Raw genomic sequence first — 17,527 nt, 5'->3', positions numbered from 1 at the left:
TAACTTGGACACTTAACATGTAAAAACAGAGTTACGCTAACATGAATAACGTTGACTTATCTGAAGTCCTTTCAGAAATACGTTTCAGCATAATCTTGCCAAATAAACAATGTCAAAATCTTTTTCTAGTAACGTTAGCTACCCATATGATTTTGAGTTTGAAAAGAGTTTGCTAGCATGTCAGGTGGAGTTTCACTGACTAGCTAGCTTAACATTAAACCACCATAATGGCACAGCATGCGTTCATTTTGTGAATTCACATTTCTTTCTTTAGTAACGGCATTAGGTTTTTTCCGCGTTGTGGCAATAATACAATGATGCGTTGACAGAAAATGTACTTTTAATACTTAAGTATTTTTAAAAGCAAGTACTTCAGTACTTTAACTTCGGTAAAAATTTGACTGTACAACTTTCACTTGTATCGGAGTAACATCTGACCAGTGGGATCTGTAGTTTGACTTAAGTAATGAAGATGGGTACTTTGTCCACCTCTGAATATATACTTTAATACACATTAAATAAATAAAACAGTCCTCACATTGTGTCAAAGAACAAAGCCTCAACCATTATCGCAAACTAATTAGCACTAAATCCAACACACACTTAGAGTCATGTGATTTCATTCATTTTCAGTGTGTATATAATTAAAAGTTTGAATTGGTGAATTTCAGTAACATCAGAAACGTCTGTTCCTGTTGCGAGTGTTGATGAGACCAAGCACAGAGAAAGCACTCGCTGCCGCTGTCATCAAACTTATCGCCCCGATAGCACGTGTCGCCTGAAAACACAAGAGACCACATACAATAAATGTAACAAAGGATTGATTTGAATGCAGTTAGGCATATCTGGATATTATTCAATAAATAACATAGCAAAACAAAAAAAAGTCCTGTGCAGACACAGTGCCTTGCATAAATATTCACCCCCTTGAGTTTTTTCACAAAGCTGTCTGTCACCATCCTTATAGTTGAGGTTCGGTGATCCAGGAAGCCTGAATTATAGCATACCAGAAGGACCCAAACTCTTTATCTGGTGGTGGGCACACATACGGGCAGTTTAGAGTAGCCAATCGACCCAATCTGCATATCTTTGGACTGTGGGAGGAAACCGGAGCACCCAAAGGAAACCCACACAGGCATGAGGAGAACATACAAACTCCACACAGAAAGGCCCCATTCGGCCGCTGGGCTCGAATACAAAACCTTCTTGCTATAAGGTGACAGTGCTCACCATGTATTGGCCCTTTTCCACTACCCTTTTTCGGCTCACTTCGGCTCGCTTCAGCTCACTTCAGCCCGACACGGCTTGCGTTTCGACTACCTCAGAGCAGCATGACTCAGCTCGCTTCAGCCCTGCTCAGCACCCAAAACTCGCACGGTTTTGGAGTGGGGCTGAAGTGAGCCAAACCGAGTCGAGTGGGGCTAGGGGCGTGAGGAGACACTCCCCTGTGCACTGATTGGTGAGGAGGAGTGTCCTCACACGCCCACACACGCCCCGCGAGCACGCTGGGATCTGTAAACACCGTAAACCCGGAAGAAGAATTACGAATTACGAGAATTTCTGAAGCCTTATGCACCTCGCCTCATCTATACGCTCTTGCCAGTATCTGTTGGCGTTGTCGGTGACAACAAGCCACAGCACCAAGACCAGCAACACTAACGACTCCATGTCCTCCATGTTTATTGTTTACTATCTGGGTCGTGAGACTACCACTTAAAAGGTCACTGATGTGACTGTTTGCGCCGCCTAACGACATCACGTGACGTCCACCCACTTTCGCTAACTCCACCCAATGTGTCCACCCACTTCCAGCCAGCACAGTTCAGTGCGGTTGTAGTCGAAATGCAACTCCAACAGCCCCACTCAGCTCGACTCAGCCCAACTCAGCACGGCACGGCTCAGCCCAACTCGGCCGCGTTGGTAGTGGAAAAGCGGCATATGACTATCAAATGCTGCACTTTGCTCCTGTGGAGGGCAGTTGGGGGTCGCGCCTGGAGGACGCTCTGGACTCTTGCAGTGGTGCTTTTGTGGCTAGGGACTGCAGTTGACTTGCTGACTTTAGGACTGCGGTTGTCATGAACGGTTTTGCGCTCGGGTTTCCGTCGGTGGGGGGTTTATAGCATCAACGAAGCTGACTTTATGTTAGGACTGTTAATGTTATAGTCATGTTGTCTGTTGTTGCCCGGATATGGATGGGTTCCCTTTTGAGTCTGGTTCCTCTCGAGGTTTCTTCCTCATGTCGTCTGAGGGAGTTTTTCCTTGCCACCGTCGCCACAGGCTTGCTCATTGGGGATAGATTAGGGATAAAATTAGCTCATGTTTTAAGTCATTCAAATTCTGTAAAGCTGCTTTGTGACAATGTTTATTGTTAAAAGCGCTATACAAATAAACTTGACTTGACTTGACTTGCACCACCATGCCACCAATGTGGTACACCAGTCTGGTACTGGGATTATACAGTATGTCAGGAATCTGTACCAAATAGCCCATTACATTTTAGCAAGAGGACAAATATGCTAAAAAAATAGAAATCACCTCTGTTGGTGTTAAACCCCAAAGGAAACAGTCACACTACTCTCTCAGAAAATAAAGTACATTATTGTACCTTTAGCGGTACAATGGCTTGTCACTGGGGCAGTACGCTCTGAAGTACTTATTTGTACCCTTTATATACTGCTTGGGAACATATATGGACATTTCTGACCCTAAAACGTACACATAGTTACCTTGAGGTCCAAAAATGAGCCTTAGGGGGTACATTAGCGTAGATTGTACCTTGGGGGACAGAAATGGACTCCTACTGTACCCGTTTCTAACAGTGTACAGATCGCGATGCTTTGCAAAGGGTTATCGATGAAAATGAGGTGTTTGGTGGCGATGCTTCCCTGAGCTTTGGGAAGTATTCCCAAATCCGTCTGCGAGTATTTGTCACTTACTTTGCCAATGAAAACATCACCAACAAATGTCAATGCATGCACTGAAAATTTTTGTGACATTTTTGGCCACTCGGGCGGCACAGTGGTGTAGTGGTTAGCACTGTTGCCTCACAGTAAGAAGGTTCTGAGTTCGAGCCCAGCGGCCGACGGGGGCTTTTCTGTGTGGAGTTTGCATGTTCTCCCCGTGTCTGCGTGCATTTCCTCCGGGTGCTCCGGTTTCCCCCAAAGACATGCAGGTTAGACTAACTGGTGACTCTAAATTGACTGTAGGTGTGAATGGTTGTTTGTTTCTATGTGTCAGCCCTGCGACAACCTGGTGACTTGTCCAGGGTGTACCCTGCCTCTTGCCCATAGTCAGCTGGGATAGGCTCCAGCTTGGCCGTGACCCTGCACAGGATAAGCGGTTACAGAAAATGGATGGATGGATTTTGGCCACTCATGAGGTGGAGACACATCAAAAAACAACTCGTGAAGCTTGGAGAACATTTGCCATGCATCGCACAATTGGTGGCGATACGACCAATTTTTCATTGCCAAGTATTCGCAAACCCATCGCGAGCTATAGTGTGACCAGGGCCTACCTAATTTGTTCTGCTGCAATCAGTTGACATCAAAAATCGCATAATTTAATTTAATGGCCTTCCTCAACTTGTAATCCCACATTACCAAAAGGAATGTTGGAGGATTTCTGGTTTGATGAAACCAGAAAAGGTCTTTCTGGCCTCGGTACTCAGCACTCTGTTTCATGGGAACCAAACACTCCTCATTTCCCTGAGAGCACCATCCCAAGACTGAAGCATGATATCATGTCAGTATCATGTCAGAATTGGGAAACTGGTCAGGGTTGAGGACAATATGGATAGAAACAAACACAGGGCATTCTTAGAAGAAAACCTTTTTCCAATTGACTTGCAAGAAACATGAGAGCGGACAGAGCGTCACCTTCCACCAGGACAACAATCCTAATAATACTGCTAAAGCTACACTGGAGTGGTTCAAAACCAAGAACCCGAATGTGGTAGAATGGCCCAGTCAAAGCCCAGTCTTCCATCCAGTTAAGAAACTGTGGCAAGACTTGCTGTTCATCAAAAGTTTCTATCCGATCTGATAGACCATAAGCAATTTGAACCATTAGCAAGAATATCAGGACCCTTCAGATCTAAGAGTTCATTTACATTCCAGGTTTTATCAGTACAATACTGTATGTGGAAAGGTTCAAGGGGGTGAATACTTTTGTAAGGCACTGTAGAACCTCTGTTCTTGTCCAGGACATCTAATAGGAATCTTTGCATCCGTTTCTGTATTTGAAGACACATAGAAATGCCATGTAGAAAACCTGCTCAGATACACCCTCGCCATATCGTAGCAGGGTGACAAAGTGCTCGCAGTTGCTGCCCAACAGGTCATATGACACCTCCTGACCAATCAGTAGCTGAGCTCGCTCAATGATCTCAGACACGGGTAAAGGTGTCCGACTGCTATCATATTTGTTGTTGATACGGAACGTATCTTCCCCCACGACATCTTTCAGGAGCTGAATCCGCACCACAGCCTTCCGAGAGAACACTGACTTCACGCTGGACATGGCGGCTGCTTGGGTCTCATCTGAGGGAAGAACAGAAATCGCACACATATACTGTATATACTACTCACACCAAAATATATACATACACTCCCTGGCCACGTTATTAGGAACACCCATACACCTGTTGTTTTACTCATCAGCCAGTCGCTTAACAGCAGCACAATGCATAAAATCATGCAGATACAAATCAAGAGCTTCAGTTAATGTTCACTTCAAACATCAGAATGGGAGAGGTTGTGATCTCAAAGTGTGACTTACTTTCACTGTGGCATGGGTGTTGGTTTGAGCCAAATGGACTGGTTTGAGTATTTCAAAAACTGCTGATCTCCTGGAGTTTTTGCACACAACAGTCTCTAGAGTTTCTGGAAAAATCCTACGACTCACCTTCAAAGCCCTCCATAACCTTGCTCCTTCCTTACATCCATGACCTTCTCACCCCTTACAGTCCATCCCGCTTTCTCAGATTCTCTAGCCAGAATCTCCTTGCTGCCCCCCGCACCAGACTCTCTACCCTGGGTGGCAGGTCCTTCAGCACCATGGTCCCCAAGCTCTGGAAGTCCCTCCCTCAACTCTCTAGGCCGTTCACACCCAGTCCTCAGTGACCCACACCAACAGAATGACTCAACGACACCTTAGGATTGCTTTTCATCCATGAGAGGATAAATACCTGATACTCCCTATTAGTCAGACAGAACTGAAGAAGCCTTTCGGATGAGGGGTGAAACGTCTTCAAGAATCTTCAAGCAAGTCCAGTTGCTCTCTTTTACCACCCACAACCTCCCTCAACCCCTCCGTGACTGCTCTTCCCTTTCTTTCTTCAAATCTCATCTCAAAACCTTTCTGTTTCATGAACACTTCCACTGTTCCACGAATAAACTTTCAAAGTTTATTACGACTGCATAAACTTGCCACTCTTTCGCAACTTTTTTACCGTGTGTTCTGTTTTCTTTGACCTCTGTAAAGCGACCTTGAGTTTGAGAAATGCGCTATATAAATGTAACTTATTAGTATTATTATTATTTACACAGAATGGTGCGAAAAACAAAAAACATTGAACGAGCGACAGTTCTGTCGGTGGAAACAAACGCCTTGTTGATAAGAGAGCTCAGAGGAAAATGGCCAGATTGGTTCGAGCTGCCAGGAAGGAACTCGTATAGTAACTCATATAATCACTCTTTACAACCGTGGTGAGCAGAAAAGCATCTCAGCATGCAACAGCAGAAGAACACATTGAGTTCCACTCCTGCAGCCAAGAACAGGAATCTTGGAATCAACAACAAGTTCCGATTAAAGTGGCCAGTGAGTGTATATTTACGGAGTAAGTGGGGTGAAGTATTGTACACTGCAAAAAATAAAAATCTTAGGAAGTTTATTTGTCTATTTTCAAGTCAAAACATCTAGCCACCCTTATTATAAGACAGAATTGCCCAACAAGCAAAACCTCATTTAGCTAGAAAGGCTAGTTTTTAGACAGTCCATCTTGAAAATCTTGTATAGACAAAATGTCTTGAAAAAGTCTTATTTGGAGCACCTTTGAAAATAAAACAAGTTTTTTTTTAAGACAAGTAAGTACATTTTGGACATTTGTCAAATGCGGTTAATCTTGTTTCAAGAAAAAAAAAAACGAAGTATGCTTGTTTTGGGAATAAATGAACTTTACTGAAATCTTTGAATCTTGCCCCCAAAATGCACTGTTGCTTTGGCGTTGTGTAAGCACTTTAAGTCAAAATGCGTAGACTTTTTTTTTTATTATTATTTTTTTTGGTGCCTGAGGTCCTGGGGAAGTGGAATCTTAAGAGATGCTTTTATGTTTGAATGTTGAAATGGGACAAAAAATAAACTTGTTGCAATGCTACACGTGTCGTCAACTTGATTCAAGATAGTCTCTGGTCTCAGATCTAGAGTATTTTACTAATTACAGGTCACAAAAGGAGAATCTTTTAAGTTAGCAATGCTTAGTTGTAGAATTTAACAATCCTAATATTAGTATAGGGCGGCACGGTGGTGTAGTGGTTAGCGCTGTCGCCTCACAGCAAGAAGGTCCGGGTTCGAGCCCCGTGGCCGGCGAGGGCCTTTCTGTGCGGAGTTTGCATGTTCTCCCCGTGTCCGCGTGGGTTTCCTCCGGGTGCTCCGGTTTCCCCCACAGTCCAAAGACATGCAGGTTAGGTTAACTGGTGACTCTAAATTGAGCGTAGGTGTGAATGTGAGTGTGAATGGTTGTCTGTGTCTATGTGTCAGCCCTGTGATGACCTGGCGACTTGTCCAGGGTGTACCCCGCCTTTCGCCCGTAGTCAGCTGGGATAGGATCCAGCTTGCCTGCGACCCTGTAGAACAGGATAAAGCGGCTAGAGATAATGAGATGAGAATGAAATATTAGTATATTTATCTTAAATTCAGTTTTTACTGCTAAGACTTTGTCATGAATTTAAGTGAAATACCCTTAAAATGAAATAAATAAAAATGACTTGAATGGCTAAATGTAAGAAGTACGATCTTGTTATAAGAACTATTTTGATTATTTTGAGTTAATCAGATCTCGCGTAATAAAGTTCCCCAATCTTATTTTGGAATTATTTCATCTAAAAACAGGTTAGATTTTTCATCTTACTTTAAGAAATCTTACCAAGTCAAATTTGACTAGTTCCATTGGCAGATTTTTTTTCACCTGATTCAAGCAAATATGCTTTGTTTTAATTTTTTATTTCTTATTTTTGAAAGGCCATTTTTTGCAGTGTACAGGGTCGCAGGCAAGCTGGAGCCTATCCCAGCTGACTATGGGTGAAAGGCGGGGTACACCCTGGACAAGTCGCCAGGTCATCACAGGGCTGGAAAGGTCAACCTTTCGGTCAAAATAACATATTTTCCATTTAAAATCAAAAACGGTTGCCGATCGACAGATGTTTACTATTATGAGCATATAGGAACTCCCATATGGGCTTTCATTTGACACCATGATCTTTGACCTTGAGTGACCTTGAAAGGTCAAACTCAAGGTCACGGATTTTAGAGGGCTGTAACTTGAAAACGGTTGATGGTAGACAGATATTTACCATTATCAACTTATAGGAAGTGCCATATGGGCTTTCATTTGGCACCATGATCTTCGACCTTGAGTGACCCTGAAAGGTCAAACTGAAGGTCATAAGACTATAACCTGACTGTTGATGATTGAGAAATATTACCATTATCAACATATAGGTATAAAATAAGTGCTGCCAGGCGAGGTTTGTTTTGCCTGGCAACACTTGTTATATATAATATTTTGAGCTTAAACACATGGAGACACTGTGTAGTTTTATTTTAACACAATATTTTTTTCTAATGTCTTGTAACTCACTAAGACTCGCTGTGTAATACTGGTGGTTGGGGATGCTTGCACAAAACTATTGGCACCCTAAAAGCACAGCACGGAGTCTCTTCCTACAAGGTTGGGAAAACCTACAGAGGATTTTGGACTCCTAACTCCTTCTGTATTTCAGTTTGTGTAACAGGACGTCCTGTTTAATCAGACCACTGCTTTTCAAAAATGTTCAAATCTGGAGTCTAGTCATCATTCCAATGACATTTTCAACTTTTTTCAGAGATCAAAACTTTTCTTTTTTATATATAGAATCGGCTTGGTTGTGCTTAATGGTAATTTTACTGCTTATGTATTTTTCTATATCTATGAACTATGTTGTGTTAAAAGCTTTTCGGTTTTCCACATGGTGGAAAATAATGATAAGGGAATTACAGTATTATGCTTTTTGTTTCACTGACCAGGATAAAGCAATTACCGAAGATGAATGAATGAATGAATGAATACTATTACTTATCAGAGTAAGTTTATAACAAGTTCTTTTTTTTTAAAGATTTTTTTTGGGCTTTTTCACCTTTATTGGATAGGACAGTGTAGAGACAGGACAGGAAATGATCGGGAGAGAGAGACAGGGAGGGATCGGGAAATGACCTCAGGTCGGAATCGAACCCAGGTCCCCGGATTTATGGTATGCGCCTTAGCCACCTGAGCCACGACGCCCCCATAACAAGTTCTTTACAAGGAAACCGAAGTAGTTGGAATAAAAAATATTGCAATCATTCTATGTAATGTTTATGATATAGGATATTTTTGTCCATTTTCTTAAAGGGTGCCAATAATTGTGGAGTGGATTATATTCTCGAGTCCAAATAACTTACATTAACTTATTTTCATGAGTTTCAGTTCCTACAGAGTCAGAGTCGCAAGCCTGACGCACTCACCAACTGGTGTCAGGTTGACGATGTATCCATCTCCTAGATACAGGGCCCAGTGCTGATATGCTGGTCGAAAGATCTCGATGAGGTCACCAGGCTGGGGTTCACTGTTAGTGTCTGGGTCACTAGTGGCCATCTGAAATGAAAATATCCCATTCATCAAAACTCACGAGAATTCTGAATGTCACTTTGTTCACAAATGTTTTCTTTGGTGACGTCATTCAGTGACTATATGACTAAACGCTTCATTACTTACAGTATGGTTTGTGTTTGGTTGATTATCCATCATCCCACAGCAAAACTGGACATATTCTATGAAAAATATATATATATTTAATATAAATTTCAGTTTTTATCATCATGACATCTCACGAACCAGGAAGAGGGTAGAGAAAACCGTTAAGGACTCCTCACATCCTGGTCACAACCTATTCCAGCTCCTCCCCTCCTGCAGGCGCAATCGAGTACCGCGAACCAGAACCACCAGGCATAAGAGCAGCTTCTTCCTCCGTGCCATCAACGTCATAAATATCTGACCTGAACCATCATTGTCTTTATGCTATTGTACCACTTGTACCTCCTGTAACAGCCTCCTGTTTGCACGACCTCACTGCACTGTGTACTCTGACTGTCATGTATATTTTTAGTATATTGTGTATTATCTATAATTATTCTATCCACATTCACTGGATATGATCAATCGTGCGCTCTGATTGGCTACTCTATTCCTAGCCTATCAGCTCATATCCAGTGAGTAGAGAAAAACAAAATGGTGGAGCATGTTGCTGAACCAACCGGACGAAATAAAAACTCTACTCGAAAACAACCCCCCCAAAATACAAAAAAGCAACAAAATATGGAATAAAAGTATTTGATGGTAAGAACGTCTCTTTTTTTAATTTTTCAAGAATTATTATTATTATCATTGCATTTTTCACAAATTGCTCCTGTCATTTCGTCAGTTTGTTTACAGTTTGTCGGACGTTTTGCATAAAGCTTTTATTGATCTAATTTGCAAAAGAATAAAAAGGGTCCGTTTCTCAAAATCCAGTAAACGTGGATAGAATAAAACAGTTATTCAACCCAATCTCGTCGCACATGACTTATAGCCGACTCGGTGCTACGCGCCTCATCAGCGATCAGCTCATGTACGACTCGATTTTGTGGAATAACTCTTAATTATAGATATAGTATATTATTGATATAGATATTTTTATGCATAATATATCACAGATATTGTATGTTATAGATAATTATTATTCATAAGGACACTTGTTCGATGGAATAAAAACATATGTTCTATTCCCTTCTAGCGGGTTTCATTCATTTGGTTTGATAGCATGCAATATTGTTAGCATATCGCTTATCCTACGTGTATTACGTCACTCTACTCTACTCAATGGAGAATGAGCGTTGAATATGGTTTACGATATTGCATGGTTGTCAAGACAACATGATGTCACACGTCGGAGACGTAAAAGTTCCACGCTAGCGAGCGACTGTGACAATTTGTAAGCAAACATGGCCGCCAGGTTTGCTTTGTTAAATGCGAAAGATTTTGAGGGAATTTTGAAAGAGAAAGACGTGTTGAACACCCAAAAGGAATGTGTATGTATAATAATAATAATAATAATAATAATAATAATAATCAGATTGGCTGGGGTTTTTTCTTGGTATATCAGATATATTCCATTCAGCTAGCGTGATATTGAACGACTCATTCAGTATCATGCTAGCTGAATGGAATATACTTGATATACCATGAAAAAAAGCCAGCCAAATATTATTTAAATACATTTTTTATATTGCATATACATAACTTACATATACATATATTCTGTCTCTTCCTCCCTGCAATTTTTTTCTGTATCGCCAGAGAGACACCAACTGCCAGAACCAAATTCCTTGCGTGTGTCAACATATTTGGCCAATAAACATGATTCTGATTCTGATTCTGATTGTGATGTCATCACTGTCATGTGTGTGAACATGCATTTGTTAAAACATTGCATGAATCGATGATGATGATGATGATGGAGTTGTGCTGTTCTAGCAAAATAATCAACAATAGGTTGGTGTGATACGGTGCAAAGTTGATTATATTCCAATAACAGCATGTCTGATTAATTTTATACCACATCAATTTGCCAGTGATTAGACAATTTATTAATTAAAGAACGACATCACACATTTTTATCCGTTTATAGTTACATTTCATGTCGTGGAACGTCCGTAAAACAAATTATGTAGCTGTCGCACTGATATCACTTACGTCATAGCAGCTGTAAAGAATCATTCTTTCACCGGATTTTATTTTTTCTCCTCTCTCGAAGTTAATAAGACAAATGAACGCAGCTTGTCAATGTCATTTTCGAAACCTCAAAACACAAACTCCTCTGTCGTGAAGATTTATGACAAGCATCCATTATACACCCACTGGCCACTTTATTAGGAACACCCACCTGCTGTTTCCTGCAGTTATCCAATCAGCCGATTCCTTGACAGCAGCACAATGCATCAAATCATGCAGATACAAATCAAGAGCTTCAGCTAATTAATGTTCACTTCAAACATCAGAACGGGAAAAATTGTGATCTCAGTGAAAGTGTGACTTTCTTTCACTGTGGCACGGGTGTTGGTTTGAGCCAGATGGACTGGTTTGAGTATTTCAGAAGCTGCTGAGCTCCTGGGGTTTTCACACACACACAGTCTTGAGAGTTTACACAGAATGGTGCGAAAAACAAAAAACATCGAGTGAGTGAGTGACAGTTCTGTGGGTGGAAACAAACGCCTTGTTGATAAGCGAGGTCAGAGGAAAATGGTTGGATTGGTTCGAGCTGCCAGGAAGGAACTCCTACAGTACGAGGGTAAGTCAAAAAGTTCTAAGGCAGATGTTATAATTTCAAGAGTTGTGAAAGACATCCCCCAGATTTCTACAAAGAAGGAATTCTCCGATAGAAACACCGCTTGCAGAAGTGTTTCGACTGAAATGGAGGATATGTAGAGAAATAGCTTTGTTATTTTCATAAATAAAGATTTTTTTTCCAATTTGTCTTAGAACTTTTTGGCTTACCCTCGTAACTCATACAGTATAATCACTCTTTACGACCGTGGTGAGCAGAAAAGCATCTCAGCATGCAACAGCAGAAGACCACATTGAGTTCCAGTCCTGCAGCCAAAGAACAGGAAGCTTAGAATCAAGAACAAGTTCCTATTAAAGTGGCCGGTGAGTGTAGATCACAACAAAAGCTGAATATAAAAAAAAAAGGCAAAGGGTCCACATCAAAATACATCAGCACAAAAAACAAACACTTATTTAAAAAGAAAAAGGTTATGATTTAGCTACAGTATATACAGATTTTAACACCGTTATGAAGATTCAGGGCGGCACGGTGGTGTAGTGGTTAGCGCTGTCGCCTCACAGCAAGAAGATCCGGGTTCGAGCCCTGGGGCCGGCGAGGGCCTTTCTGTGCGGAGTTTGCATGTTCTCCCCGTGTCTGCGTGGGTTTCCTCCGGGTGCTCCGGTTTTCCCCCACAGTCCAAAGACATGCAGGTTAGGTTAACTGGTGACTCTAAATTGACCGTAGGTGTGAATGTGAGTGTGAATGGTTGTCTGTGTCTATGTGTCAGCCCTGTGATGACCTGGCGACTTGTCCAGGGTGTACCCCGCCTTTCGCCCGTAGTCAGCTGGGATAGGCTCCAGCTTGCCTGCGACCCTGAAGGACAGGATAAAGCGGCTACAGATGATGAGATGAGATAAGATGAGATGAGATGAAGATTCAGGAGACACTGAAACTATGCTTTTCAGGATGTCAGCTAAAGCAGCAGTCAAAATGAATTTAAAAAAAAATCCTGCCAGAAATGTTAATTCACTGAAGGGCAAAGGACGCAGGACATGAAAGACATGTTTGCATCTCGTAATAGTTACTTCTGCTTCACACCAACTTTATCACATTGTCTTGTGATGTGATGATCCTCAGCCTTGAGTCATAGAAATCAGGTGGGCGGGGAAAACAAACAGACAAACAAACAAACAAACAAACAATTGCAGGAGCTGTTTCTTATTAAGTAGCACTCACACTTGAACTTTGCCTGACTGTTTTTTTTTTATTTTTTTTATTACTGTTGCCTCTCATACATCTGAAAAACAAAATGGCTGCCTTGGTCACTGATATAGATTCTGTGAGCACCCACAAAAGAAGATGCCGTTTAAGCTGTTACTATAGAAACGATAATGTATTAGCATGAGTACGAGAGTTTTAACATAAACCTGTGGCTTTGAGCTGCACTGTTGTCACAGCTGCGGTTATAGAAGATTAATGAACACCTTCTGACATCAGAATCAAGAATCGTCGTACCGTATAAACAGTATTAAATAGGAATTAGGGACAACTAAGAATAGAATAAAGTGATACAACAGCTGGTATGAAGATGACCAGAGAATGTTGGAGAAGTTCCAGACAATGAGCTGAACACACACACACACACACACACACACACACACACACACACACACACACACACACACACACACAATACATTGGCACAAGAAGCCACAAAATAACAATAGCCACAAAATAACAGAGAAAGATGTAGAAACATACAATGGAAGTGCTAAAGCATATATTATTTATATTATAAAAGATTATTTTTGGTCCTCACTTTCTCTGCTAATCATAATTATCTTGTACACAAACTAAACAATTGTCACATAATAATACCTGAATGTTATGACTAATAGTGAACCACAGCCACTACTACTATTATTATTTTCATGATAAGAAACCTTATTATTTAATGGAATTATCCTCATCATCTTATTATTTGTTTGTTTGTTTTAGTTTTGTTCTATTTCATTGATTTTTTTTTTTATTTTTTAATTTTTTTAGATTAAGTCGATTGGTGACTGAACCTCCGAAAGCTTATCAAGGTTTTTTGTTTGTTTGTTTGTTTTTTTTACACTTTTTTGTCTGAGGTCTGTAACCAAATTCGTGAAACATTAAGCCAACTATCACAAAAAAAAAAATTCAGAGTACATTTATTTAAAAAGAAAACACTACAGATCCAAAATAATACGTGATACTTACTTAATAGCAGGAATCATCCTTGTACGAATCTCTATTACACCTCCATTGGAGTCAGAATAGGCTCATTCAGAGAAAAAAAACTCAAAATATTTCCTCAAACTGATGATGATAAAGCAGGCCAGTAAAGTGTGGAGGGTTGAGCAGTGGAACCACAGTCAGGACTGAGCTCTCTGTGGGCTGATCTCGCTCTGCTGGCTGGAACACGAACACACCAGGGTCATTCTCAGATCAGTGCTTTCATTGTGCCAAAAAACAAAACAACAACAACAACAACAACAAAACAACCCTGGTGCCCTCTGCTGCATCACACAAGCCAATGGGGGAGACGGAGTTTAGTAAGAGTTGGACAGAGGACTTTAGAGAAAGCACATGCAGAGAAGCAACTAGACAGATGAAATGAAGAAAAGCTGTACATATGTGATAAATAATGGTACATATGTGATAGATAATGGTATGTATGTAACACATAATGGTACATATGTGATAGATAGGCGGCACGGTGGTGGAGTGGTTAGCGCTGTCACCTCACAGCAAGAAGGTCCGGGTTCGAGCCCCGTGGCCGGCGAGGGCCTTTCTGTGCAGAGTTTGCATGTTCTCCCCGTGTCCGCGTGGGTTTCCTCCGGGTGCTCCGGTTTCCCCCACAGTCCAAAGACATGCAGGTTAGGTTAACTGGTGACTCTAAATTGACCGTAGGTGTGAGTGTGAGTGTGAATGGTTGTCTGTGTCTATGTGTCAGCCCTGTGATGACCTGGCGACTTGTCCAGGGTGTACCCCGCCTTTCGCCCGTAGTCAGCTGGGATAGGCTCCAGCTTGCCTGCGACCCTGTAGAACAGGATAAAGCGGCTACAGATAATGAGATGAGAGATGAGATGTGATAGATAATGGTGTGTTTATGATAGATAATGGTATGTATGTGATAAATAATGTATGTAAGTGATAGACAATGGTATGTATGTGATACACAATGTACATAAGTGACAAATAATGGAACGTAAGTGATAGATAATGGTGTGTTTATGATAGTTAATGGTACATATGTGATAGATATTGTATGTAAGTGATAGATACAGTAATGGTATGTATGTGATAGATAGTGGTGTGTATGTGATTGATAATGTACATATGTAACAGATAATGGTATGTATGTGATAGATAATGTACGTAAATGTACATAAATGTACGTAAATATGTACAGTGCTGAGCGTAAATGAGTGCACCCCCTTTGAAAAGTAACATTTTAAACAATATCTCAATGAACACAAACAATTTCCAAAATGTTGACAAGACAAAGTTTAATATAACATCTGTTTAACTTATAACATGAAAGTAAGGTTAATAATATAAACTTAGATTACACATTTTTTCAGTTTTACTCAAATTAGGGTGGTGCAAAAATGAGTACACCCCACAACAAAAACTACTACATCTAGTACTTTGTATGGCCTCCATGATTTTTAATGACAGCACCAAGTCTTCTAGGCATGGAATGAACAAGTTGGCGACATTTTGCAACATCAATCTTTTTCCATTCTTCAACAACGACCTCTTTTAGTGACTGGATGCTGGATGGAGAGTGATGCTCAACTTGTCTCTTCAGAATTCCCCATAGGTGTTCGATTGGGTTCAGGTCAGGAGACGTACTTGGCCACTGAATCACTTTCACTCTGTTCTTCTTCAGAAATCCAACAGCAGCCTTAGATGTGTGTTTAGTCATGTTGGAAAAGTGCACAACGACCAAGGGCACGGAGTGATGGTAGCATCTGCTCTTTCAGTATAGAGCAATACATCTGTGAATTCATGATGCCATCAATGAAATGCAGCTCCCCGACACCAGCAGCACTCATGCAGCCCCACATAAGGACACTGCCACCACCATGTTTCACTGTAGGCACCAGGCATTTTTCTTTGTATTCCTCACCTTTGCGACGCTATACAGTCTTGAAGCCATCAGTTCCAAAAACATTTATCTTGGTCTCATCACTCCAGAGTATAGAGTCCCAGTAGTCTTCATCTTTGTCAGCATGGGCCCTGGCAAACTCTCGGCGAGCTTTTTTGTGCGTGGGCTTTAGGAGAGGCTTCTTTTGTGGACGGCATCCACGCATGCCATTCCTCTGCAGCATACGCCGTATTGTGTCACGGGAAATAGTCACCCCAGTTTGGCTTTCTACTTCTTTAGATAACTGCAGTGAACTCGCATGCCGATTTTCTTCAACCCTTCTCATCAGAAGACGCTCCTGTCGAGGTGTTAACTTCTGTGGACGACCTGGACGTCTTTGTGAGATGGTTGCAGTTCCATCTTTCTTGAATTTTTGTACCACTTTTGCTCTAGTATTCTGACTGATAAGTAAAGCTTTGCTGATCTTCTTGTAGCCTTCACCTTTGTGGTGTAAAGAAATTATTTTCTTTGGGGAATTCTGAAGAGACAAGTTGAGCACCACTCTCCATCCAGCATCCAGTCACTAAAAGAGGTCATTGTTGAAGAATGGAAAAAGATTGATGTTGCAAAATGTCGCCAACTTGTTCATTCCATGCCTAGAAGACTTGGTGCTGTCATTAAAAATCATGGAGGCCATACAAAGTACTAGATGTAGTAGTTTTTGTTGTGGGGTGTACTCATTTTTGCACCACCCTAATTTGAGTAAAACTGAAAAAATGTGTAATCTAAGTTATATTATTAACCTTACTTTCACGTTATAAGTTAACAGCTCTTATATTAAACTTTGTCTTGTCAACATTTTGGAAATTGTTTGTGTTCATTGAGATATTGTTTAAAATGTTACTTTTCAAAGGGGGTGCACTCATTTACGCTGAGCACTGTACATATGTGATAGATAATGTATGTATGTGATAGATAATGTGTATGTGATAATGTTGTGTACGTGATAGATAATGGTATGTGTGTGATAGCTGATGTATGTATGTGAGAGAAAATGTACGTAAGTGATAGATAATGGAACATATGTGATAGATAATGGTGTGTTTATGATAGATAATGGTGTGTATGTGATAGATAATGTACATATGTGATAGAGCCATAGAACCACCAAGCTGCCACTTTTGGGCCTTTGAAATCAACATCAAAGACCCTCCTGTGTCAGGACTTAGTCTTCCCAGGCAGTTTCCCGTCCCACTACTAACCCGGCCCTTAAGGCATATTGGGCAGCGCCAAGCTCCATTTCTCTAGCTATTGCCCTCTCGCCTATTACATAGCGAGGGTTACAGTGGGGGACTGGTTTTCTGGTAGTTGGGCCCTTGAACAAGGACTTTAACCCTCATTGCTTGAGGGTCACTGCATCCTGGCTGACTCTGGACTCTGACCCCTGCTTTCAGCTTCCTAACAAGCTGGGACAGGGGCGTAGGTAGGATTTTTAAAGGGGTGTGTGTGTGTGTCACACACTGACTGGCAGCCTGAGTACATACCCGCAGGTTTGTAAATGAAAAAATTCAGTGAATACATTTGAGAAAATAACGCGGTCTTTGCATCATTCTTTCATCTCATGTTGCGAGCTGTTGAGATGTCGGACAATGATTAGGCCAAATCAGCTTTATCCGGCAGTGTATGAATCGCAGCTCGACATCTTACTCTAGGCTCTCTATTCTTGTTGTCTTACTGCTCATTGGCCAAAATGTTTCAAAGTAAAAGGCATCATGGATGACAAATGGCAAAGATGTCAACGATCTTGTCA

The 17,527-nt window shown here is 41.1% G+C and overlaps 1 protein-coding gene across 2 annotated transcripts; it reads right to left on the bottom strand.

The window, feature by feature from the left end:
- Positions 1–394: 394 nt before the first annotated feature.
- On the bottom strand, positions 395–14,017 carry plaat1 (phospholipase A and acyltransferase 1). Of its 2 annotated transcripts, XM_060940414.1 has the most exons (5): positions 13,842–14,017; positions 9,011–9,066; positions 8,761–8,890; positions 4,273–4,541; positions 395–778 (listed from the first exon to the last, which is right to left on the bottom strand). In XM_060940414.1, exons 2-5 carry the CDS (start codon positions 9,041–9,043, stop codon positions 677–679), a joined length of 534 nt encoding a protein of 177 aa, XP_060796397.1. In that variant the 5' UTR covers positions 9,044–9,066; positions 13,842–14,017; the 3' UTR covers positions 395–676. The 2 variants fall into 2 exon arrangements, with proteins under 2 accessions (XP_060796397.1, XP_060796398.1); XM_060940415.1 differs by lacking the exon at positions 9,011–9,066.
- Between the last annotated feature and the right edge of the window lie 3,510 nt (positions 14,018–17,527).

This window comes from Neoarius graeffei, chromosome 15 (genome assembly GCF_027579695.1).
Source record: "Neoarius graeffei isolate fNeoGra1 chromosome 15, fNeoGra1.pri, whole genome shotgun sequence".
Lineage (NCBI taxonomy): Eukaryota > Metazoa > Chordata > Actinopteri > Siluriformes > Ariidae > Neoarius > Neoarius graeffei.
This window is presented reverse-complemented; position numbering and strand designations above follow the sequence as displayed.